Source organism: Antedon bifida, chromosome 5 (genome assembly GCF_963402885.1).
Source record: "Antedon bifida chromosome 5, ecAntBifi1.1, whole genome shotgun sequence".
Taxonomy (NCBI): domain Eukaryota; kingdom Metazoa; phylum Echinodermata; class Crinoidea; order Comatulida; family Antedonidae; genus Antedon; species Antedon bifida.
The window spans coordinates 17,816,646-17,837,812 of NC_136230.1; the positions used below are offsets into that span (position 1 = coordinate 17,816,646).

General features: G+C 30.9%; 1 protein-coding gene across 1 annotated transcript in view; it reads right to left on the bottom strand.

Moving 5' to 3' along the window:
• LOC144842619 (ATP-binding cassette sub-family C member 5-like) overlaps window positions 1–21,167 on the bottom strand; it is a 104,249-nt gene that overhangs the window by 34,798 nt on the left and 48,284 nt on the right. The window contains exons 6-9 of the mRNA XM_078699078.1: window positions 18,868–19,041; window positions 6,129–6,276; window positions 1,289–1,437; window positions 369–476 (exon numbers count right to left, since the gene is read on the bottom strand). Coding sequence (XP_078555204.1) covers window positions 369–476; window positions 1,289–1,437; window positions 6,129–6,276; window positions 18,868–19,041 — 579 coding nt within the window. The remainder of the gene's footprint in view (window positions 1–368; window positions 477–1,288; window positions 1,438–6,128; window positions 6,277–18,867; window positions 19,042–21,167) is intronic.

Consider the following 21,167-nt stretch of genomic DNA (forward strand, 5'->3'; position numbering starts at 1 on the left):
AAAAATGTAATGATTCTTGCATGTTTCAATACCATTTGGTAAAATATGTTTTCATTGACGAGTTGCTTGTTGGGAAATAGCATTAAAGTAAGCGTTTACGTGCTTGTGCAAAACCTCCTTATTAAAGGATTATCATTGTACGAATTTTAGCTGCATTCACAATTTGGTAATTTTATTAGAGTATTACTGAATTTTTTCAACCACTTTAGATTATTTGACCGTAAGGACAAACATGCATCATAAATTGACAGTCCATTAGGATCCAACTTTTCAAGATTTCACCAAGTGTCTGATCATCAACATTTCATAATGCCATGTACTCAAAAAGAAGTTCAAACTTGAAGAATAAGAAGAAAGAATGATCTTACTTTAATTCTTTTTGCAGCAACTGATGCTTCACCTACTCCTTTGATAGCATAGGGTGTGGACATAAGTGTCACTCTCATAGAGTTCAAGCAAGCAACATATGTAAATGCCTGTAATCAAGAATTTTTGAAATATTTCATTTAATAATGGTCATAATTTAAATATTTCATATTGTTTTGGAAGGTTTGTTTATAATACATAGAATTTGACTTGAGTCAGTGCTCATATCAATATAAATTTCCAAGAAAATTGATGATTAGATATTAAGTGTAGAACATTTGTTTGATGAAAAACACATGTTAGTGAAGAGATGTTTTTTTCACATTTTGAATTATGCTTAAAGATACATTGTCACCATGAAAAAATGTTTTTCAATTTTTTGGTGACATTTTAAAGTCACATAAAAGTTTATTCATTTTGACAAATAAATGAATGAATTATGAATGAATCATTTACCTGAAAAAACTGCTAAGTCAAAGCAAAAAATAGTAAAATTGGCTGCCATGCCAATGGGTTTTGGTTGAATTTAACCGTCTAACTGTCTTTTGAAGTGAAAACATTCTTTTTATTAATTTTTTTTAAAATATGGCCTATTCCTGGTTTCAGCAAGTGACTATTTAGACATTTTTCATCACAAAGTTCATGCCATGGTGTTCATAGGGTTTGAAGAACCCTCCACACCTCTTTGCTGAAGTCCTCTTTTCCAACTAGAGACAACCAAGGCCTACGCAATCTCATGATGATGTTTTAGCCATCCTAAACAGCTAGCAGGAAAATTCCACCACTACTACTATAACATTTCCGGCTATGAGCTTCCAGAAGCAAACATATTCAAATTCATGTAAGCATCTATCTATTGATCAATTTTAAGATTTGCATTTATCAATAATTGTTCACATTAGAAAGTAAAGAAATTACATACTTGTGCTGCAGTAAGACTATCTCCTAACAAGGTGTGTACCAGTATTGTAACAACAGTTGCTATGATGGGAACCAATGGTGACAGTGACAAGTTAATACTCTGAATTATTGCTGCCTTCTCAAGAAAAACTTTCTCATTCAAGCGAACCTCTACAGTATAAACAAAAATCAACATACAATGTATATTAGATGTTTAGATTAAGAAAACTATAAACAAACAGCAGCAAACTTTTAGAAAATACTATTTATAAGACTTTTTCTCATTCTCACAGATTTCCTTATCTTTATCGTTTCAAATTAATTAAAATTATATGTAACACTGAAAATGCTAATAACACCAGTAAATGTATGAGTAGTGTACAACAAATATATTATATATAATTCCTTAATTGCAAGACGTTTTTGTAAGAAAACAATCCATGTTTGATACATGTATTATTGTCCTGTGGTACGTCATTTGAAATCGTTTTTTACGCTGAAATTATACTATGTATTCGAGAACTATCTAGTCATTTCAAATTAATTACTTCATTTATTTTAAAAGTTGGATTTGGAATGATGACAGAGTAGAGCTTCGCGAAGTTTTGACCAATCACAAATGGTCTTTCTAAGGTCTTACAATCATATTTTAGAGGACGCTATGTGAGACAGTGGAACCAGAATCCATAGCCATAACATCGGCAAGGGTTCGAGGCTCACTCGCTCCATGGTTCTGGTGGTAGAACAAGTCTTCTCGGATAAGGACTATAAACTGTAGGTCCAGTGTATGCACATTGCTCGTGTGCACTTTAAAGAACCTAGTACATCTTTCGAGACGAGTAGGGGATTTCCAATTACATGATGTGACCCTTAGGGGAGAAGAATGTTGTTGAAAAGGTGTAACATCTAAGTCCCCAGCGTTCTGATCTTCATGAAATAGCGTTTTATAAATGTTGCATTACATTACATTACATGTAACCATACATAAATATGTTATATTTATAAATCACTAAGCATGAATTGTATGGCTCGTGGGGAGAAACCAATGCCTGTCAATCTTTGGTTTCGAGTTTGTGCCTCAACGCTTGTGCAGAAATATTTTTTCAACGGCAGATGCGAGTTGCTAAACGAAAATGACGCGGTCAATATCAAATTTATCCAGAATTCGCTGAATTTTATATATCGGTCAATATCAAAATCTACGAGGAACTTCAGTATTACGATCCTCTGAGCTGTAGTCATGTGATGCAATTTCAACCATTCACATATTAATACAGGCCATGAATTTATATATTAATATTAGGGCTGATTCTCACTTTTACAGATTTCCTCATCTTTATCATTTCAAGTTAGTTTTAAATTTTCAGAATCATATCACTGGTATATTCTGTGCCTGTTAAATTATTAATACGGTTATTGTTGTCTATTTTACTCTATCATTTTGAATTAACTTTTAGCTTATTCTTTTACATATCTCTATTGAGATCCAGTCACTGCTCAGTTTTTTACAGTAATTTGCCTTTAGATTTATTATATTGTTTACATAAATATTGACATTAAAATAACTATAAGGATTTCAAGGCCATAACTTGATATGTTAAGGGTAAACCCAGCTGAAGACTAATAAACAACTCTCCTGAGGCAAATGTAACATTTGATCAGCATCAATATTACTAAACATCAATGTGCTGAGTGGTTAGATGAGCAGCCATAAGGGACAGAAGATACATTGCATATTCATCACACTGTCACAGAGTATTCTTAAAAGCTATTAAAGTGATTGTAGAAACAGTAAAATGAGAAGAGGGGTCACCCCGTAGCCATGAGCAATAGCTGGTAATCATACCCCAGGCCTTGAATCACTGCCCAACATAAATATCTATTTTGAACTTTAATACTCAAAGTATGTCTTACTGTACATCTCTACATTTAATACTTTATGGTTATACCTATACTGTAGTCATCAAACAAAGAAAAAAAATGTTTTTAATTGGATTTATTGTTAGTGAAATGGAATCCTTTTCTTATAATAAAACATATATCTTCATAGCAACGAAATGGGAGCTTGGTGAATGAACAATAGCTCTTAAACAATAGACTCAAAAACATAATTGCAATCATTTTGTTTTCCTTTTTTAAAATCTAAAACTAAAACTAGATTTGAACTCATCACTTTGACGAGTTTGGGATATCTGCGAAAATGCAACATGCACATACGTTAAACTATTATGAACGTCGACAATTATTATGCCATCCTACAACATGAATTAAATATGTTTACAGTGCTGAATTGTACCTATTTTGTATCATACAGCATATGTATTTACAGAATACACTGTATATATTATACACAGTGTAGCATAGATGAAATTACGAGACCCATCTTTTAATCCAATTTTTAACACGATGACGTCATAAAAAATTGACATATAAAGTAACAATTTTAGAAGATAATCATCAGTAATACAAATTTTGAAGAATTTTGGGCACATAATAGCAAGATGTGCTCTCTTTTAATCGTGAGAAACATTTACGAAATCTGACTTTTTAAATTCAACTGGCCATATGATGACATCATGTCATCAAGATAGACAAAATGTGTATATGAAATCATATCTACAATTCAACAGCTTCCATAATAAGTTTTAATCACGTAGGTCACTTTTCATTCCGATGAGATATAACAGATTAAAATATACTGTATAGATAAAATCAAGTAAATCATGTTATTCTAATTTTTTTATATGATGATGTAATAACAATTAACATTTTCGTAACTCATGTGAAAGAAAATTGATTTAGCAAAAACATATTAAAATCTAAGAAACGCAATGCAGTCTATTAAATATGATTAACTAGTACAAAAGCAAACAAAATTCAATTTTTTAAATTGATTAGAAATTGATATTTCGTAATATAAAATTTTAACTGCGCATGCGCGCAATTTCTTGTGCAAAAAACCATTTTTATTCTATACATAGTTGACCCCTTATATAAATTATGATTTTATTAAGTTTCAATAAAAAATGACTTATCATTCTAAATTTATGATCAATCATAGGATTTCATAAAATCACACGTACGTTACGCTGCACGTCGTGGAAAGAAAGAAGAATAAAGATAAAAAAAAAGATCCTGACAAACAAAAGTTGCAGATAATGAAAAAAAAAAAGATCCTAACAATAACAAGGCTTATCCGCAATTACCTTGCGGATAACCAATGAATGAAAAATATATTTGAAATGAACTTTAAAATAATAAAGTGGTGATGTTTATGAGAATTCTTGCATTCTATGATGTCATTATACTATGCGTCCTGGTAACAAACAATTCAATCAGGGAAATTTGTACGCTTCAAATGAAGGGTCAACTTCCTATGACATTTGCAATAAGTTGCGTGCGTGTACATCCTTCAAACTTGAAGAATGTGCAAAATCAATATCTAAATAATTTAGCGAATATTTCAGGTAATTTTTAGCATTTCAAAATTCTTACTTTTTTGGGGTGCATAACTAAAATAGACACAATTTAACACTGTACTTATAATATAATCAATTTTCTGCATTCACATTTTGTTTAAAATCCTTTTGTTTCACACGTTGTATTGCATGGATCACCTAATTCATCAAAAGTTACGAGTTCACATCTAATATTAAAATTATATTTATTAATTACTGAAATGTAAGTACAATTATAATAATATAGTGGCTTCCAGTTCATTCTGGTGTTCCTCAGGGGTCAATCCTCAGTCCCCTCCTTTTTAATCTGTATGTGAACGATATTCCATCGCTGTTTCGCTATTCAGATTGTCTTATGTTTCCTGACGATCTAAAAATTATTAAAACTATCAACAGTTATGAAGATGCTGAAATGCTTCAGGGAGACCTTACTAAATTTAGTTCCTGGTCCACTTTGTGGGGCATGATGTTAAACTCTTCCAAGTGCAATATTTTGTCCTTTACTTTAAATAAAAATAAAATTGTTTATGTCTATTCCGTCGACGACAAACCTATTAATAAGGTGCATCAACATCGTGACCTTGGTATTATTTTAGATAGTTTCCTTACTTTTTCTTTTCATGTTGATCATCTTCTTAATAAATGCAATAAGCTGCTTGGGCTGATGTGGCGCAATGGAAAATATCTTAAGTCGTTCTTCCAAAGTTTATAATTTTTTTTGCCTTAATTCAACCTAATTTAGACTTTTGTTCTGTTATTTACAATTCAATCTCCAAAATCCAAGCCTCACGTATTGCCCGACTCTACTCTAGATTTTTGCGCTGCATCAGCCACAATCAGAATAACCTTTTTAAATGTAACAATATTTATAATTGTGATGATGATAAAAAAATATATCCCATATCTCATGCTTCATTACGTAGATGTCACAACATGATGTTATTTTTCTTTTTAAATGTCTTCATTCAATTTTTGACTGCAACTTTATCTCCAATTTCGGTATTCGTGTTCCCGCCCGTAACTTAAGAAACAACAATATCCTTTGTGTTCCCTTTTGTAGAGTCAATGTTCTAAAAAATGGTTACATCAGTAGATTAAGTTTATATTATAATAAAATTTTAGTCCAGGCCCATCCCCATATTGACATTTTTATTTCCAATCTTTATCTGTTTTGTCGTAATTTAAGTGTTTCTGAGTTGTTGTAATTGTATTGTATATGTTAAACCAAGCTGTAAGTGGCGGATTTGTTTCTGCTGTTGTTTCTGGTTTTAAAAATAAAATAAAATAAAAAAATAAAAATAATGTTTTCTTAATCTTACATAAGATCATTTTTACCAGTCAAATTAGAAATAAATAAATTTTAAATAGAAGTAAAAAACAAAATAATTCAAGCTAAACACATACTTGCAATTTTATTAATGAATGGCAACTCCCAAGCATACATCTTGATTACTTTTATATTGCTGATAATCTCATCCATTTTGCTTACACGTGCGTCAGTAATGGAAACTGCACTCTCTCGAAGGCTTGATACTATTTTGAAGATCACCATCTAAGGAAAACAAAAACTATACTTAAAGATGTATTGTCCCCAAAAACATGAAAAATGAATATTAATAAAAAAAAAAGAATGTTTGCATTTTGCAGTTTTAATAAAGTTATCACAAAAAATAACATTTAGTCGGGTCAAAATATGAAAATATAAGGCCTAACCCCAAAAAAATTGCAAGAAAATGTTTTTTGATGTATTACAATAAAATATGGTCTCAAAAAACATATATAAAAAAAAACCCAAATCTGACTACCGCAATGGTTCAAAATTCGACGTTAAAAAAGATGGCCGCCAATTTTTAAAAATCTGTAACCGCTTGTAGTAGACAGCTGTATTTCGTGTCAAATTATTCAAAATATATATGTTTATATTTACACTTTTAGAACATTTTGTTGAAACATGACCGGAAATTCCAGTTTGTGACCTTTGACATATATGGTATGACGTTTATATATATCTACGTAACTGCAAATCACAGAGTCTTGAAATTGGTGTCAAAATGTTCAGAACATACATATTTATATTTACCCTTTTTAAACATTTTGTTGAAACATGACCGGAAATTCCATTTTGTGACCTTTGACCCATAGATGGCATAAAAAAATGTTCATATCTACGTAACTAAAAATCATAGAGCCTTGATATTGGTGTCAAAATGATCAGAACATACATATTTATATTTACTGTTTTTGAAAATTTTGTTGAAAAATAATCGAAAACACAAGGTTTTCCCTTTGACACGATGTCTATGCAGAGCCTGTAATATACATACAGGATCTGGAAGAATTGCATGTGAAAATGGATTAAAGGAAAGGCAAATGGCAGTGAAAACAATCAAATGCAAACAATGGCAAAGGAACTTGATTGTGTAACTATACAGTTTGAAAATAATGTAAAAAATAATAGATGCAAGAGAAAAAATATCACGATACACACCAAGAAATGTCAACAAAAGGAAGAATTAAAACCATCTATAGCACATTGGCCTCTGATATATCAATGAGTTAAAAGCTGAACAGTTACAGATTAAATCAAAGTAATTGGAAGCAATAAAAAGGGAGAAGTGAAACAATGCTAGTGAAACTAGCACGTTTACAATGATTAAAAGAAGGGGGTTAAAGGGGGAGAAAGTTGTAAGAGCTGTGGTGCAATAATGAAAACAAAATATAATAGAATTCTTCTTGAACATGCCTCAAATCTTCTTTTCTATTCTTCAATTACAAAGGAGCAGAAGAGTGGTATGTCGGAACAATTAAACTGAACGTCCACAAACCTGGCAGTTATTACAAATAAAGATTCCTCTAAATTAATCTGTAATCAAGTTAGGAATAAATTAGGTATTTTATATTTAAGAATTTTTACAAAACACTACGTTTGAATCTTCAACACGATGTGTGTCGTAAGTGCGTAAAAGCAGATTACAGGCTCTGCATGAAAATATCATTCGCGTAAAACATGCCTCATGTATATGTATGTGAAAATATTTCAGGCCACAAGTATCAAAGGTCAAAACCTTGTGTTTTCGGTTACACCTTGTGTTTTCGGAACAAAATGTTCAAAAACAGTAAATATAAATATGTATGTTCTGAACATTTTGACACCAATATCAAGACTCTGTCATTTTTAGTTACGTAGATATGAACATTTTTTTATGCGAGATATATGTCAAAGGTCACAAAATGGAATTTCCGGTCATGTTTCAACAAAATGTTCAAAAAGCGTAAATATAAACATATATATTTTGAACAATTTGACACCAAATACAGCTGTCTACTACAAGCGGTTACCGATTTTCAAAAATTGGCGGCCATCTTTTTTAACGTCAAATTTTGAACCTTTGCGGTAGTCCGATTTTGGTAAACTTTTAATATATATTTTTTGAGACCATATTTTATTGTAATTTATCAAAAAACATTTTCTTGCAATTTTTTTGGGGTAATGAAACAGTTTGACTCGACTAATTTTCACTTATAAAAAGACAAATTCAATGGTAAACTAGATTTGAACTCGTCACTTTAACGAGTTAGTTATCCGCACAACAACAACGCCACATGCAGGTACGCTAGAAAATGTGAACAGAAACAGATTACAGCACTATTACCTGATAATAATATGTTGGTGCTAAATTATGTCTATTTTGTGCTTTATACAGTATAATACGTCTGTATCTATCTACATACAGTGTAACATACTGAAACCAACGTTATTCAAATTTTGTGACATGATGACGTCATCCAAATTAAAATAGTTGTAACTCATGCAAAAGATAAATGATTACATTGGACAATATTAAAAAATGGGAGAAAATGGAATATAAATAAGCGAGATGCGTTCTATTAAATGTGATGAACTATGACGAAACAGACAAAAATCTACAGGTGGGATGAAACCAAAAATAAATTGCAAAAACCATTTTTTACGCTTTGTACGAGCTGTGCGCACAAGCGGGTGCGCAAAACGCAAACAAATTTGAACATTTTTAAAAATTCATTTTGCATGTTTTGAAATTTCAAATACGCGTACTGGCGTAATTTTGTGCATAGCAATCTTCTGACCAAGTTATACAATCTTATGTTGACAAGCATTAGAGATACACTGCGGACAAAATTCGTGGAAAGAAAGAAGAATAAGATAGGAAAAAAACCAAATCCTGACAATAACAAGGGGTTATCCGCCAAGTGAGGATAACCAAAAAAAAAGTTGATGATCTTATACAACCACAAGGAGTTATCCGCCAAGGTCCGGATAACTAATTAAACCAAAACCCCATTAACTTAAAGTAAGTTTTTCATACAGTTGTTTTTTCGATACATATTTTGGTCAAAGTGAATATTACAATCATGACATTAAAATGGCTTATTCAACAAAAACATTTTAACAAATTATTTTTTTAGGGGGACAATAATCATCTTTAAATCCTACGAATCACTAATAGAGATTTTGTTATACCTTGAAGACACAGAAAATGTTATAGTTAAAATCATAAGATAATGGCTGTAAATAAAATAACTGCAAAGTTAAAACAAGTTTATGTTTAGTAAAATAATTCTTATAATAAACTTCAATCAAGCAGCACAAATTTAAATCTGGTTTTGTTCTTGGAATTATAAATTTAATTTAAAATTCTTATGACAGCCAGTTATGTTAATCTAAATCTGCCTGAAGCTGTTCAACCCAGGCTAATCAGCGATCAACTATAATTGATCTTATGTTTTAAATCTAAAATTGCATACACATAGCAACAGCTTTACTCTGTCATCATATCATTGCCTATACTGCAACTATACAAAGGGAATTGATTTTGAACCTTAAACTAGGTACAGCTTATCAACCCTTTCGCACGAAATGTCAAAATAAAATGAAAATTGCCAGTCTTTCCCCAGACGACAATAAAATTGAATCAATCACCAGAATACACCAATATGGGGAAAGGGGTAGGGGTTGTTCCAGCTGAACATCACTTGAAATGACTTCCTTCCAGTACAGAAACAATGTTTCACAAGGGACCCTTAAAATCCTTATAAGACATATCAACAATGTGAATCAAGCAAGCTACAACAACACAAATGAAAAATGCTGAGCAATTCATTGACCTGGGGCTAATTAATATTTACAATAAATTTATGAAACTATTAACATTTAAAATATACAGTATTTCTCAACTGCAGTAATAAGCCTGAAGTTTAAATGGTATGTGTATGTACCATACTAAACACAGACGATAACAAAGCATCTAACTCTTATTCTTTTAGGCCTACAGTATGTTATAGTAAATAGAAATGTTGAGCAATTGTATCAACTGCAGTCACTTGCCTTTTTTAAATCATTAAAGTTGAAAATAAATAACGATGATGATCGAGCCGGACTGCTAATATTTACACATTGTTTTCTTTGTTCTATTTGTTGCTGGGACACGCTCACATGAAGTGTTGCAAACCGAAGGCCATGTGAAAATTGGAAAAGTCTTATAGGACTTTTATTTGTAATATAGTTTGACTTACACTTGCTTCGTTCACAAACCATAATGACTTAATTTGATTGGTCAATTTGAACAATCATCATTATAGTTGAACTTGGTTAAACGTAAGCAATTTTTAACGTTTATTTTGAATCTGGTTAATTCAATGCAATTCATCCCAACTAAACGTCGACTGAAAACAGGCTTTTAGCCAAAAAATAAATTGTCTCCTTAATAGTGGTTTTTGTGGGAAAAAACAAAAACAATTTACTGTATACCAATATGAACAATATGGACCTGGACTGGAAATTGAAAATGTAGCAGCCAAACATTTCACCAATAAAAACTGTACATAATTGTTATGATATCTATTTTTTAAATATAATTTTAAAATATCATCAAATTATTCGGTCATTTTTGTGATGGAAAAAGAATACTGTCCTATTAATTGAATCAACCATTTGTCCCACTCAAAAGTGTCTCCGTCCCCTTAATAGGGGTGTTTCCTGAGTATAGGGGTTTGCCGTAGTGTAAAAATATTGCTATTAATTAGTGTAATAAGCATGTCCCCTGAATAGGGGTGTCCTATTAAAGGAAAATAGATGGAACAGATCTAAAGATAATTGATGGAATTTTTGTTTCAGTTCTATTATAACACGTAATATAATATATAGAATATTAATGCAACAAAACAGTCACCTCATAAACAGTTAAGCTTAAGAATAAGAGCAATTTTCTGTCACATTTTTCAGGACAGCAATAAAAATAACCCTGTGTAATCAGGGTTTTATGGACTATCCTGGTCAAAATACATGTTTTTAGAAACATGCCACTATAACTACTGTATACTTTTTAAATACAGTAAGCCTAATTGTTTAGCTTATGCTTTGAAATTTTAACTTCCATTTCTTATCTAGGATATTGCTTGTAATCTTGTAATTAAACAGAATCATAAATATAACACACAGACCTAATGCCTGGTTCTTTAAGTAAATCATAATTCATATTTCAATCGATTTCTGACTACATCAAAATTGTCAATTTTTGCCAACGACTTTATCTTTGTCCACGATATATGTTGTATAATAATTCTTTTTTCATTCGGTTTAATTTATGAGCATATCTATGTGAAAAACCTTGACCTTGAATGTAAAAAAGTTAATAGTCGACAAAGTTAATCGAACATGACACGCCACACAAACTTAGTATTATTTTAGGTATCACAACTAAAAGAAGTAAATGGTAACAACTGTATAATATATGTCTATAGCAATATCATAATCAACGTTATAAAATTAAATTTAAAACTACTAAAGGTTTCTCTATTTTTCATAACTGATCTTGTATGCAGTAGAAAAAACAATTGCCGTCTTCACAAAGGATTCTATGTTTTCTTTAAGTCGGATAGTCTTTGAAAAATTGAAAGAACTACATGCCTTCTTAGCTGATGAGGATTGACATTTTTAAATAATGGTCTGAGAAAATATAGGCTTAGTTTGTTTAAAATATAAAATAAGAGTTATTAACACAGTTGGTCATTTTTTCGTGCATATTGGAATTAACTAGAATAATAAATTTTTATGTCACCAATGAACTTTATAAATTTCCTAAGAAGAATATGAATTCGTCTGAAGATTGCTAATGATAGAAAACATTTACATGACTGTGACCGTCAAAAATGCTACTAAAATTTATTAGTATTTATCAGTATCAGTAGATTGTACTTGCTGGAATAAGCGGACATATTTTTCTGCTTCATATGCTTAGTTTTCCGTTTCATTTTAAAAAGATTGTTGCAATATAATTAAATTAACACTGGCTCTTTAAAATATGAAAATGTATGAGTTTACTGCTTGATAAACATTAAAGGAATGGCCCAGCATCGAAGTATATGACAAAAATCAGTTCGTTTTTGTTTTGATCCGGAGTAGACAGAACATTCCACCTCCACATTCCGCAATCCGCCGCCGCCCGGAAGAATACAATTACTAACAAAGATAGAACATTGAGTTATGCACATTTTATGCACTGGTCCTGACGTTCCACTGGTTATATTCACGCCAAATATATACGCCATATGATACGTCGTGCGAGTCAGTCAAGTCTTACTTTCTACAACAATTTAATGATTTTGCTGTTAAAAAGTGAGGGGACAATCTCCCACTAAAAAAATATGTGGGGTGGGGGACATGTCCCTCTCGTACACCCCAGGATCTGCGCCGGTGTGTGAGGTTATGTTGACTTGTGATTCAAAATCAATGGTGTGTGTGCCTTATAAAAATGTTCTACTCGACCTCAGCCAAAATTGAATTGGCCTAGCTTCCCGGCCTGCCTTGTGCAATGATTCAAAATGGATTCATTGAATAATAGTTTATTTAGAGTATAGTAGGTGTGTTAGGCTCTTATTCCAATCCCTTATCATGTATTATGTAATATATCTGCCAAATTTTTCAGTGGCCAATTGCATATAGCGCCCTCTATGTTATAAAAACTCAAAATAATTGCGAAATACACCTCCAATGTTTCTTTTTAACCGAATTGTGTTAGGCTTTCCTATACTACATCAACCATAAATACAAAACAATCAATCAATACTAATTTTGCTCAAATTAATTAAATAATGTGTATACGGTAGTCATAGGCTATTTTTCTTCAAAATAGGCAATTTATTTATTTTTTTTATATTATTTTCTGAATATTTTTAAGGATGCGTGAGAAAAATCGAGAGCAAGACTGGCACATTATGCATTAGAGTTGGCAGGTATAGTAATAAATTATTGTAAAAATTAATATTATTAATAAAATACTGCAATATACAGTACAAGTTATAAAATACAAAGTATTTAATATTATATATTTGTACTTCATATAAATCTTTACTGTAGATTTTTCAACATTTTTGACAATAAAATGCGTTTCCTAGGTAACCAATCTACTTGAATTTAAACAACTGGTCATTTGTATAGTGACAAAACCACTACCAATACAAGGTATTACAAAGCGAAATATACCAATGGTATATATCACTTTGTAATACCTTGTATGGTATTATCATAGTAAAAAAAATATCTGCTGCCAGTTTTCAATGTAATATTCAGTTAAAACTGTAATTAATACAGAAATTGTAGCAATTATACTTTGCCTTACAATATAGATAAAGTGTACGTCAGTACAGTAAAACAAAGAGCATAATTTAAAATGAAAGTTGCTGATAATTGGGGATAAAACACATCATCTAAATTAATTTTATAATAATAAATAGCAACTTCTCCTATGTCAAGATATAAATTCTTGTTATCCAAACCTTTATCTCAGGAAAATTAACCACATCAGGAAATATTTATTCTCGGAATCATGTAAAACCATAATCTACGCTGTACTCGCTGCTAAACTCGACTATGGAAATGCACTCTTGTTTGGACTACCGGATTCACAACTATCACACTGCTGCCAGAATCATCACTCGTAGGCCCTACTAGACAACATGAACACATCACACCAGTACTTTGAAACTTGCATTGGCTGCCCATTCAATTCTGCATTAAATTCAAACTGCTTCTCATAACATACAAAGCTCTAAATGGACTTGCAACTCAGTATATTCCTGATCTTCTTGTACATTACACTTCGTCTCACACACATTGATCAAGTTTTCCGTGTTAGATCACATAACAATGATGTTCTTAGATAGAAAATATATTTTCTTGCACAAAAATGTATGTACCGTTATAATTGTGGATTGAGCAAGTGTGACAAACATTACCTTATTTGGTATTCTATGAATAAAGTGTGTCAACAATTTGCTCTACCTTAGACTGGTCTAAGCAATGGTCTAACAGGAATGGCTTTAAGTAAGAAAATCCAACCAACAACTTCAATCAGGATTTCAGTTGAGACTTTAACTGGGAATTTATTTTGCCAATGGAAGTTTAACTAATTGTTTAAACTCAGCAATAAACATGTGACTGTAAATAGAAATGTATCACAAAGAACTATGCCTTGTGTGGCCAGCGATCGGTCAAACTTTTGAGAGATGGCTAATAAATGAATAATGCAACAGTTATTTGTGTATGATAATCAATTATTTTAACTAACTTTATTTGTTTGTTGATGACATCATCGATATACGCATTCGTAGATTTGTAAAACGTGTATACATATTCTCATTTTTAATATCAATGCCAAACTAAGCTAAATTTTTTATCCAAGTTTGGGGAGAATAAAAGCAGAGAGAGTAAAGCAGGTTGACCACTTTTATCAACCCCATGCCCATATAGTATTGTTCACATTCTAATAGAACAAGTCCGAAAACTAACTTCAACTAATAAATGTCAAAGTGATCAAATTTAAAAGGATACACAATTCTTTTCATATCCTGTGTAAAATAAAAATGCACACTGGGATTGAACATTTAAATTGACATGCCATTGCTTCAAAATATACTTGAAAGAAATCAATCGGTAGCGAGAATCACTTCTTAGGATCCTTGCTAGTGATATGTTTCAAGTGATTAGTTACGCCATTCAGATTGAGTGACATCAAATTCACTTAGAAATTCAAGATATTTTAGAATGCAAATTAAACATTAAAAAGTAGTTTGTATTACAGAGGCCTTGAACTTACTGGGGAAGGGTTCAGGTGGGGAAACTTATATAAGTTGATTTGCATATTAGTATGTGATTTATTGACAGCGAATGGCTTTCACTGCTATATTCTTCTGTAATGGATTTTCATTATTAAACTTACATGATTTACAAGTAACAAACACATAAAAAAAAGTGTGAATTTGAATATATCAACAACACAAAATTATAGGACAAAGAAACAGTATAAATACATGAAAGGGTAATCTTTAAAACTTTATAGATGGCAAATGACTATCACATATTCCTGGTAAATGGATCAATTAAATAATCCCTTTTACATTTGAAGATAAACTATGGAATTATAGTTTGCAGGAAATTCATGTAGTTCATATTTTTCTAATTTAATGGCGGTTTAAACGGAAATCCATACAATTACGATGGATAAGCCATTTGTGAATGTACACAACAAACAACCTTGGGAAAATGGATTATTATGTAAAGAATTTGATGATGTTTTTTTAAACAATTATAATTTTTTAATTCAAGGTAGTAAACTTGTTCATAAAAATGTGTAATAACATACCTAGGCTCACTAGGATGACATTTTTTCATAAAGCTATTACTCCAATGTTTTACATTTTCTGAAATGCTTTCTTAAATTTGAAAGATTAGAACAATTTATTTATAAATGCTATTCCACTGACAAGTTTTCTAAAGTCTCAATACCTGCTTCTTAATGCTTTCCTCCAGTTTTTCCTATTATTAATGCTTGCCTATTTGGATTGCTGTCAAATTTAAGATTTTGATAGTGTTGTGCCTATTTGTCGGAAGGAAAGCAAATTGCGTTTTAATATGAAATACAAATGTTTAAATACTTATTTAAGAATAAACCTTATAGGCCAATGGGTTTAATGCAATCTAAACCCTCTAAATCAATTTTGATGAGTAAATTTATCTTTTTTTTGTCAAACATTTTTTATTTAAATCACATACAATTGTATTATTAATTTTAAAGTGACATGATAAACAATGTACACTATTCATTAAATTACTCATTCATTGAACACAGCTGTCAGATAAGACCCACTTTGTCATTTACAATTAATTGCATAGACATCATGAATAATCATAAATAAATTTAATTATGGAAGAGTGTGGAAAAGGTATTAAAAATACGTTTTTATATTTTATTTGTCCTAAGACCTATTCTTGAATAGAAATCATTTTCTATAATCTATGGAACCGTCGCTATCTATGGAAATCACTGTAACAGTGTGGCCAAAGATTTGGAAAAAAATATAAAAAAGATTTATGAAATTATGCTAAATCCAGATATAAATTGACAGAAAGTTGGTCTATAGTAAAAATAAGAAATGGCAAAACAATTGATATTTGAAAAAAAAGGGGGGTGACCTTGGCCCCTACAACACGCTAAAAATTAGTGTTTAAATTTAGTGTTGTATAAACGCAGCCAATGTCAAAGCAAGCAATTTTACTAGCCCAATCTATTTTGATTTTTTTTTGTCGAAATACCATTCCAGGTTTTTGTTACTGTACAATAGTACTTTGCTGAGATTGAAAACTTCAGTTTCATAATTATACAGACATTCTGTGAAATATTTAACTTTGCTTATTTATACATCAATAACCGGTTTTTTGACGTAACCATATGGCTACTCAAATTTTAAAAATACAATTTTTTTCTCTTTTGTACTAGTTAATCCAATTTAATAGAGCACATTGCACTAATGCGTTTCCCATTTTTTCCTAGATTTTAATACGTTTTGTCTCAATCAATTGATTCTCTTTCACATGAATTCATATAAAAATGTTGTCTATCTGATGTCAAGCTCTTTTTTAAAGAGAGCGCACTTTTACCTGTCCAAAATTCTCCAAATTTTCATTAATGTAATTATTTAGATATTTATCTTCTAAAATAGTTATCTCTATATGTCAATTTGATGACGTCATCACGTTAATAATTGGATTTAAAAGATGGGTCTCGTAATTTCATTTATGCTACACTATATATAACATATATACAAAAAAATATATACAAAAATATTTTTAAAAATTATTTTTTTTAGGGGGACAATATAACTAAATTAAATACCAAAAACATTTTTTTTTTGTGGAAAATATAGAATGCAGATTAATTTTGTAACAAAAAGGTTTCTGTTAAAAAAACATTTATTAATAGATGTTTTATATAAAATTACACAGTGTAAACAAAAAACTTAATTGAACTATGGAGGTTTATTTAGATAGTTGGATTAACTTCTTTTGCATGACATCTGTTTCACACTTTTTTTTCTTACAAAGACCCTATACTATTTGTTTATTTCCAACTACTCTATATTAACAGATAAGTACCATAGACAGATGATATTGCTGTATTTCTTTGTGGTTATTTGGCCTGTATACATATCAAGATCAAGATTTGTAATCTAGTGGGTTAAATCCTTAAATTAACTAAAATTTATAGCAGGTTTATAAGCAGTATACCAAACTGCACATCAAGTAATATTCGGTCATTGGCAGGGAAGAGTACGATGTTCTAAGCTTATACAAAAATAACACATGATTATAGCCTAATTCAATTTCCTACTTAAATAAAGATTAATTGGAAGTTTTCTCACAGGCCTTGTACACCAAAACAATCGTTTTACAACTGGATGTCGATACAAATACACTACTGATAGATATCTATAAAAAAAAAACATTACGTATGTGCACGAAGCAAGCATCCATTGGCTGGGGGATGGTCAAACTGGGGAAAAGCATGCAGAAGCCAAGACGATATCATATTGTCTCTATAAGTATATAGGAAACCAGTACTCAAATAGAAACAATGTGGAATAATTTTATGTCTGTAAATTACAGTACATTATTTATTTGATTAGACACTCAGTAAGATATTGTTTTAAATATAATTTTATAATATTGTATAATTTCCCCCAACCAAACAATGCCCATAATTCAATAACCCCGATTACTTTAATCCTTTTATAATTAATCTGTGCTATTAATGGTAATTGTATATTACATTAGGTTGAATTTATTTTAAAAACAGTAATAGTTATTTCCAAAATGACCTAAACACTATTTGATGCAAACAGGTTTTCAACCAAGCGCACATTCACCTTTTGTCATCTACAGAAACTGCTCACAGCACTGACAATATTTGATCATAAAATAAGAGGAATAATTAATTGATGTTGAGTTGAGAAAATGGTCAAATCATGAACTCCAGCATCTCATGTCTGATCAAAATGTCAACCATTGGTCAAAATGTCAGAAACTGGTCAAACTGATATTATTTATTTGATTATTTTACTATTGAAAATGAAGCACAGAATAAAACTTAAAATTGTTTGTAGACGAATAAGGATAATGCATGCAACACCAGTCTCGATCATCAAAGCCAGTTTTAAAATTGGTTTCCCTGGAGCAATTTTTAGCTACAAAGCAATCGCGGTCTCAATTTAACCTCATCTCAGATGGTCACTGAATGGCGCAAACAACCAAATATTTTCTAGTTCATGGATTTAGGTCACATAACTTTTTACCCAAACTGGGGTTAAAAGGAAACATAAGTGAATGTACGGTTCAGTTCTCGCATAGTGAATACCATCGGTCACTCCTTTCTGTAACACTTAAAATGCATTTTTATATATTTTTTTTTCATTTTAGAATAATGTTTTTGCCGCTATTAGGTGCTTAGCCCCATTTGAAAATCCAAACAATTTGTGGATAATAGGCGAATAAACTCCTATCCCTCCCGGTACTACAAAAACTGTTTTTGGTGATACCTTTTTAAAAATATGGAATATTTCAGAAAAAATATAAATATAAATGGTTATTCATTAAGTTAATGACGATTTAAAGTCTCCAAATCAACAAAGAAAAAGATTATGTTTTTTATTCAAAATATAACCTTTTTTTTCATTGGTCATGTTCATTCGTGGTTGGTTGTATAATGACAGAGAAGTCAATTTGCAGTACTAGTATTAAACAGTGTTACAAGATACAATGTACTCAACTCACCTGAAGTGGAAAAAATAAGAAAAAAACTCCAGTACCCAGTATAGCAGATGGTCCAATCAGTATTCCTGTGTAAATCCACCCACAAATAGCCAACACTGGTCCAACGAATAGAAATGGCAAAAATAACACCATGTCCAGAACACGTTGCCCATCACTTGTACACAGATTCATAATCTGCAAATAAATAAAACACAACATACATTTAAATGTATACATTGATATCCTAAAAAATTGAGATTTGGCCTAAATATGAAATGGTAATTTATAGAAATAAGATGTGAAGTATTGAAATAATATAACTACAGCTGCTTTGGGACTTGAAATCAACAAAGTGCACATAGTAGTGTAGTCGAAATTAGATGATGCATGACGCGGACACTAACTAAAATATAAAATACCAAACTAGATGATGCACGACGCGGACACTAACTAAAATATAAAATACCAAACTTATTTGGGTGTTTTTTGTGGTAAATTAACCCCTTGTGATTGTCAGGATCTTTTTTTTTATCTTCTTCTTTGCTATTCTTCTTTCCACGAATTTTGTTGCACGTGTATCTGTAATTCTTGTCAAGAATAACAGCGTAAAACTTTGTCAGACGATTCAGTGATTTGTAATAGTCCGGTGGCAGGAGGTATCAACACCTGAAAGGGGACAAATTGCCATCTAACTTTTCTAGACCAGAATTTTCCGTAGATTACGAATATGGAAGGTAATCGATCAGGATAGGAAGCGTTTTCAATATATAAGGGGTCAAAGTTCAAAATTGACCAATTACAAATAAATAATAAATAACAATATTTAATAACAAATTTATTGAAGCACAATTTGGTCTTTTATTACATTTTTATGATTATAGGTGTCTATTCAATCACCTTATGAAAAAAAATCCTTTGTGATTAAGGGTCAAATGTCAATATTGACAAATCATAACATACCTATAAAACCAAATAAAAACTTATATTAGTTGACATTGACTTGTTTCTATTAGTCTCCGACCCTTGCCACTGCCAATAATGATTTTTGATGTCCCATTCATTTTATACTAATAGTCTATGTTTTCCAATACTATGTAATGTTTTATTATGAATAAACTAATAAATTGAAATGAAAATATCGTATGTTCGTTAGACACATAAAGAAGAGAATCAGATGTGTTTTTTCTCTCCTGATATCATACTGTTAACTTTGAACAGTATATATGCAACATTAAGAAAGACCTTATTATAAAAAGGTTTTCTTTCTTTTCATTCAGAAAACAAAATTGGGACTACACTATGCACAGGAAAACTATCTGTGGCTAGCAACCATATCGAGACTCATATAAAAATTGTGGTCTGTATGTGTAGTGAGTTGTGGATTCCAGTTTTTTAGCCAAAAAAATTAAAAATCTAAAGCATTATTGATCAAGATTATAGATCTGAGTAAATGTGGGAAACAGGCAATTCTCCTAATATTTTCTAAAGGGAAAGAATTCCTGGTGGTCTCTTATGAAATATAATCATTGAAACATTTGAAACATACAGTATTTTCAGAACTTGACAATGAAAAGACAAACACATAGTGACGAATCCAAGATCATAATAAATAGAAAGAGATGGGGATACGTGAATGGCCCATGCAGAGAGTCCTAGAAATTGTGAAAGGGCATATGCCCTAGATGTGGATGAATTGGTATTCTCTGATTCTGATCCAAAAACGAATATTGTAGCCCTAATAAATGTAACTTTGTAGTGGCAAATTATTGAAGGTCAGCGTAACATTTTAACATCATAACATTTTAACAGTCATAATATAATCGTGTGCGGCCTATCAAGAAACATAGGGTGTCAAATGTGAGCACATACCATTCAGCGGTTTCGGAGGAGATGCATAAAACGCGACCAATTTAGTAGCACTAATATATAGATGGACCAATCAACAACTCACACAGCACAAAAAGCCCTTTCTGTAAATTGTTTATATTATTCAAAAACCTTGATGTTATTTTTATATTAAAATTTTAAAATGTGTGGTACATGTTTAATATACAAAAAGATTGGATATGAATTTTGAATCTTGACACTGAACATGTGTATTTTTATGATAAGAACATAACAGACTAATATGAACATAGTTTGTTATTTTGACATATTTTCTAACCCATAATCGTCTGTCAAAGTTGTATGTCATCTGTAATGTAATTTCTAGACTTCTTTATCTAATACTCATCTCCTGGGTAAATTTATCATAAATTTAGCAATTCAACCTATTGGTTCCAGGTACCCACTTCCACTCTTGGGTAGACAGAGGAAACTTA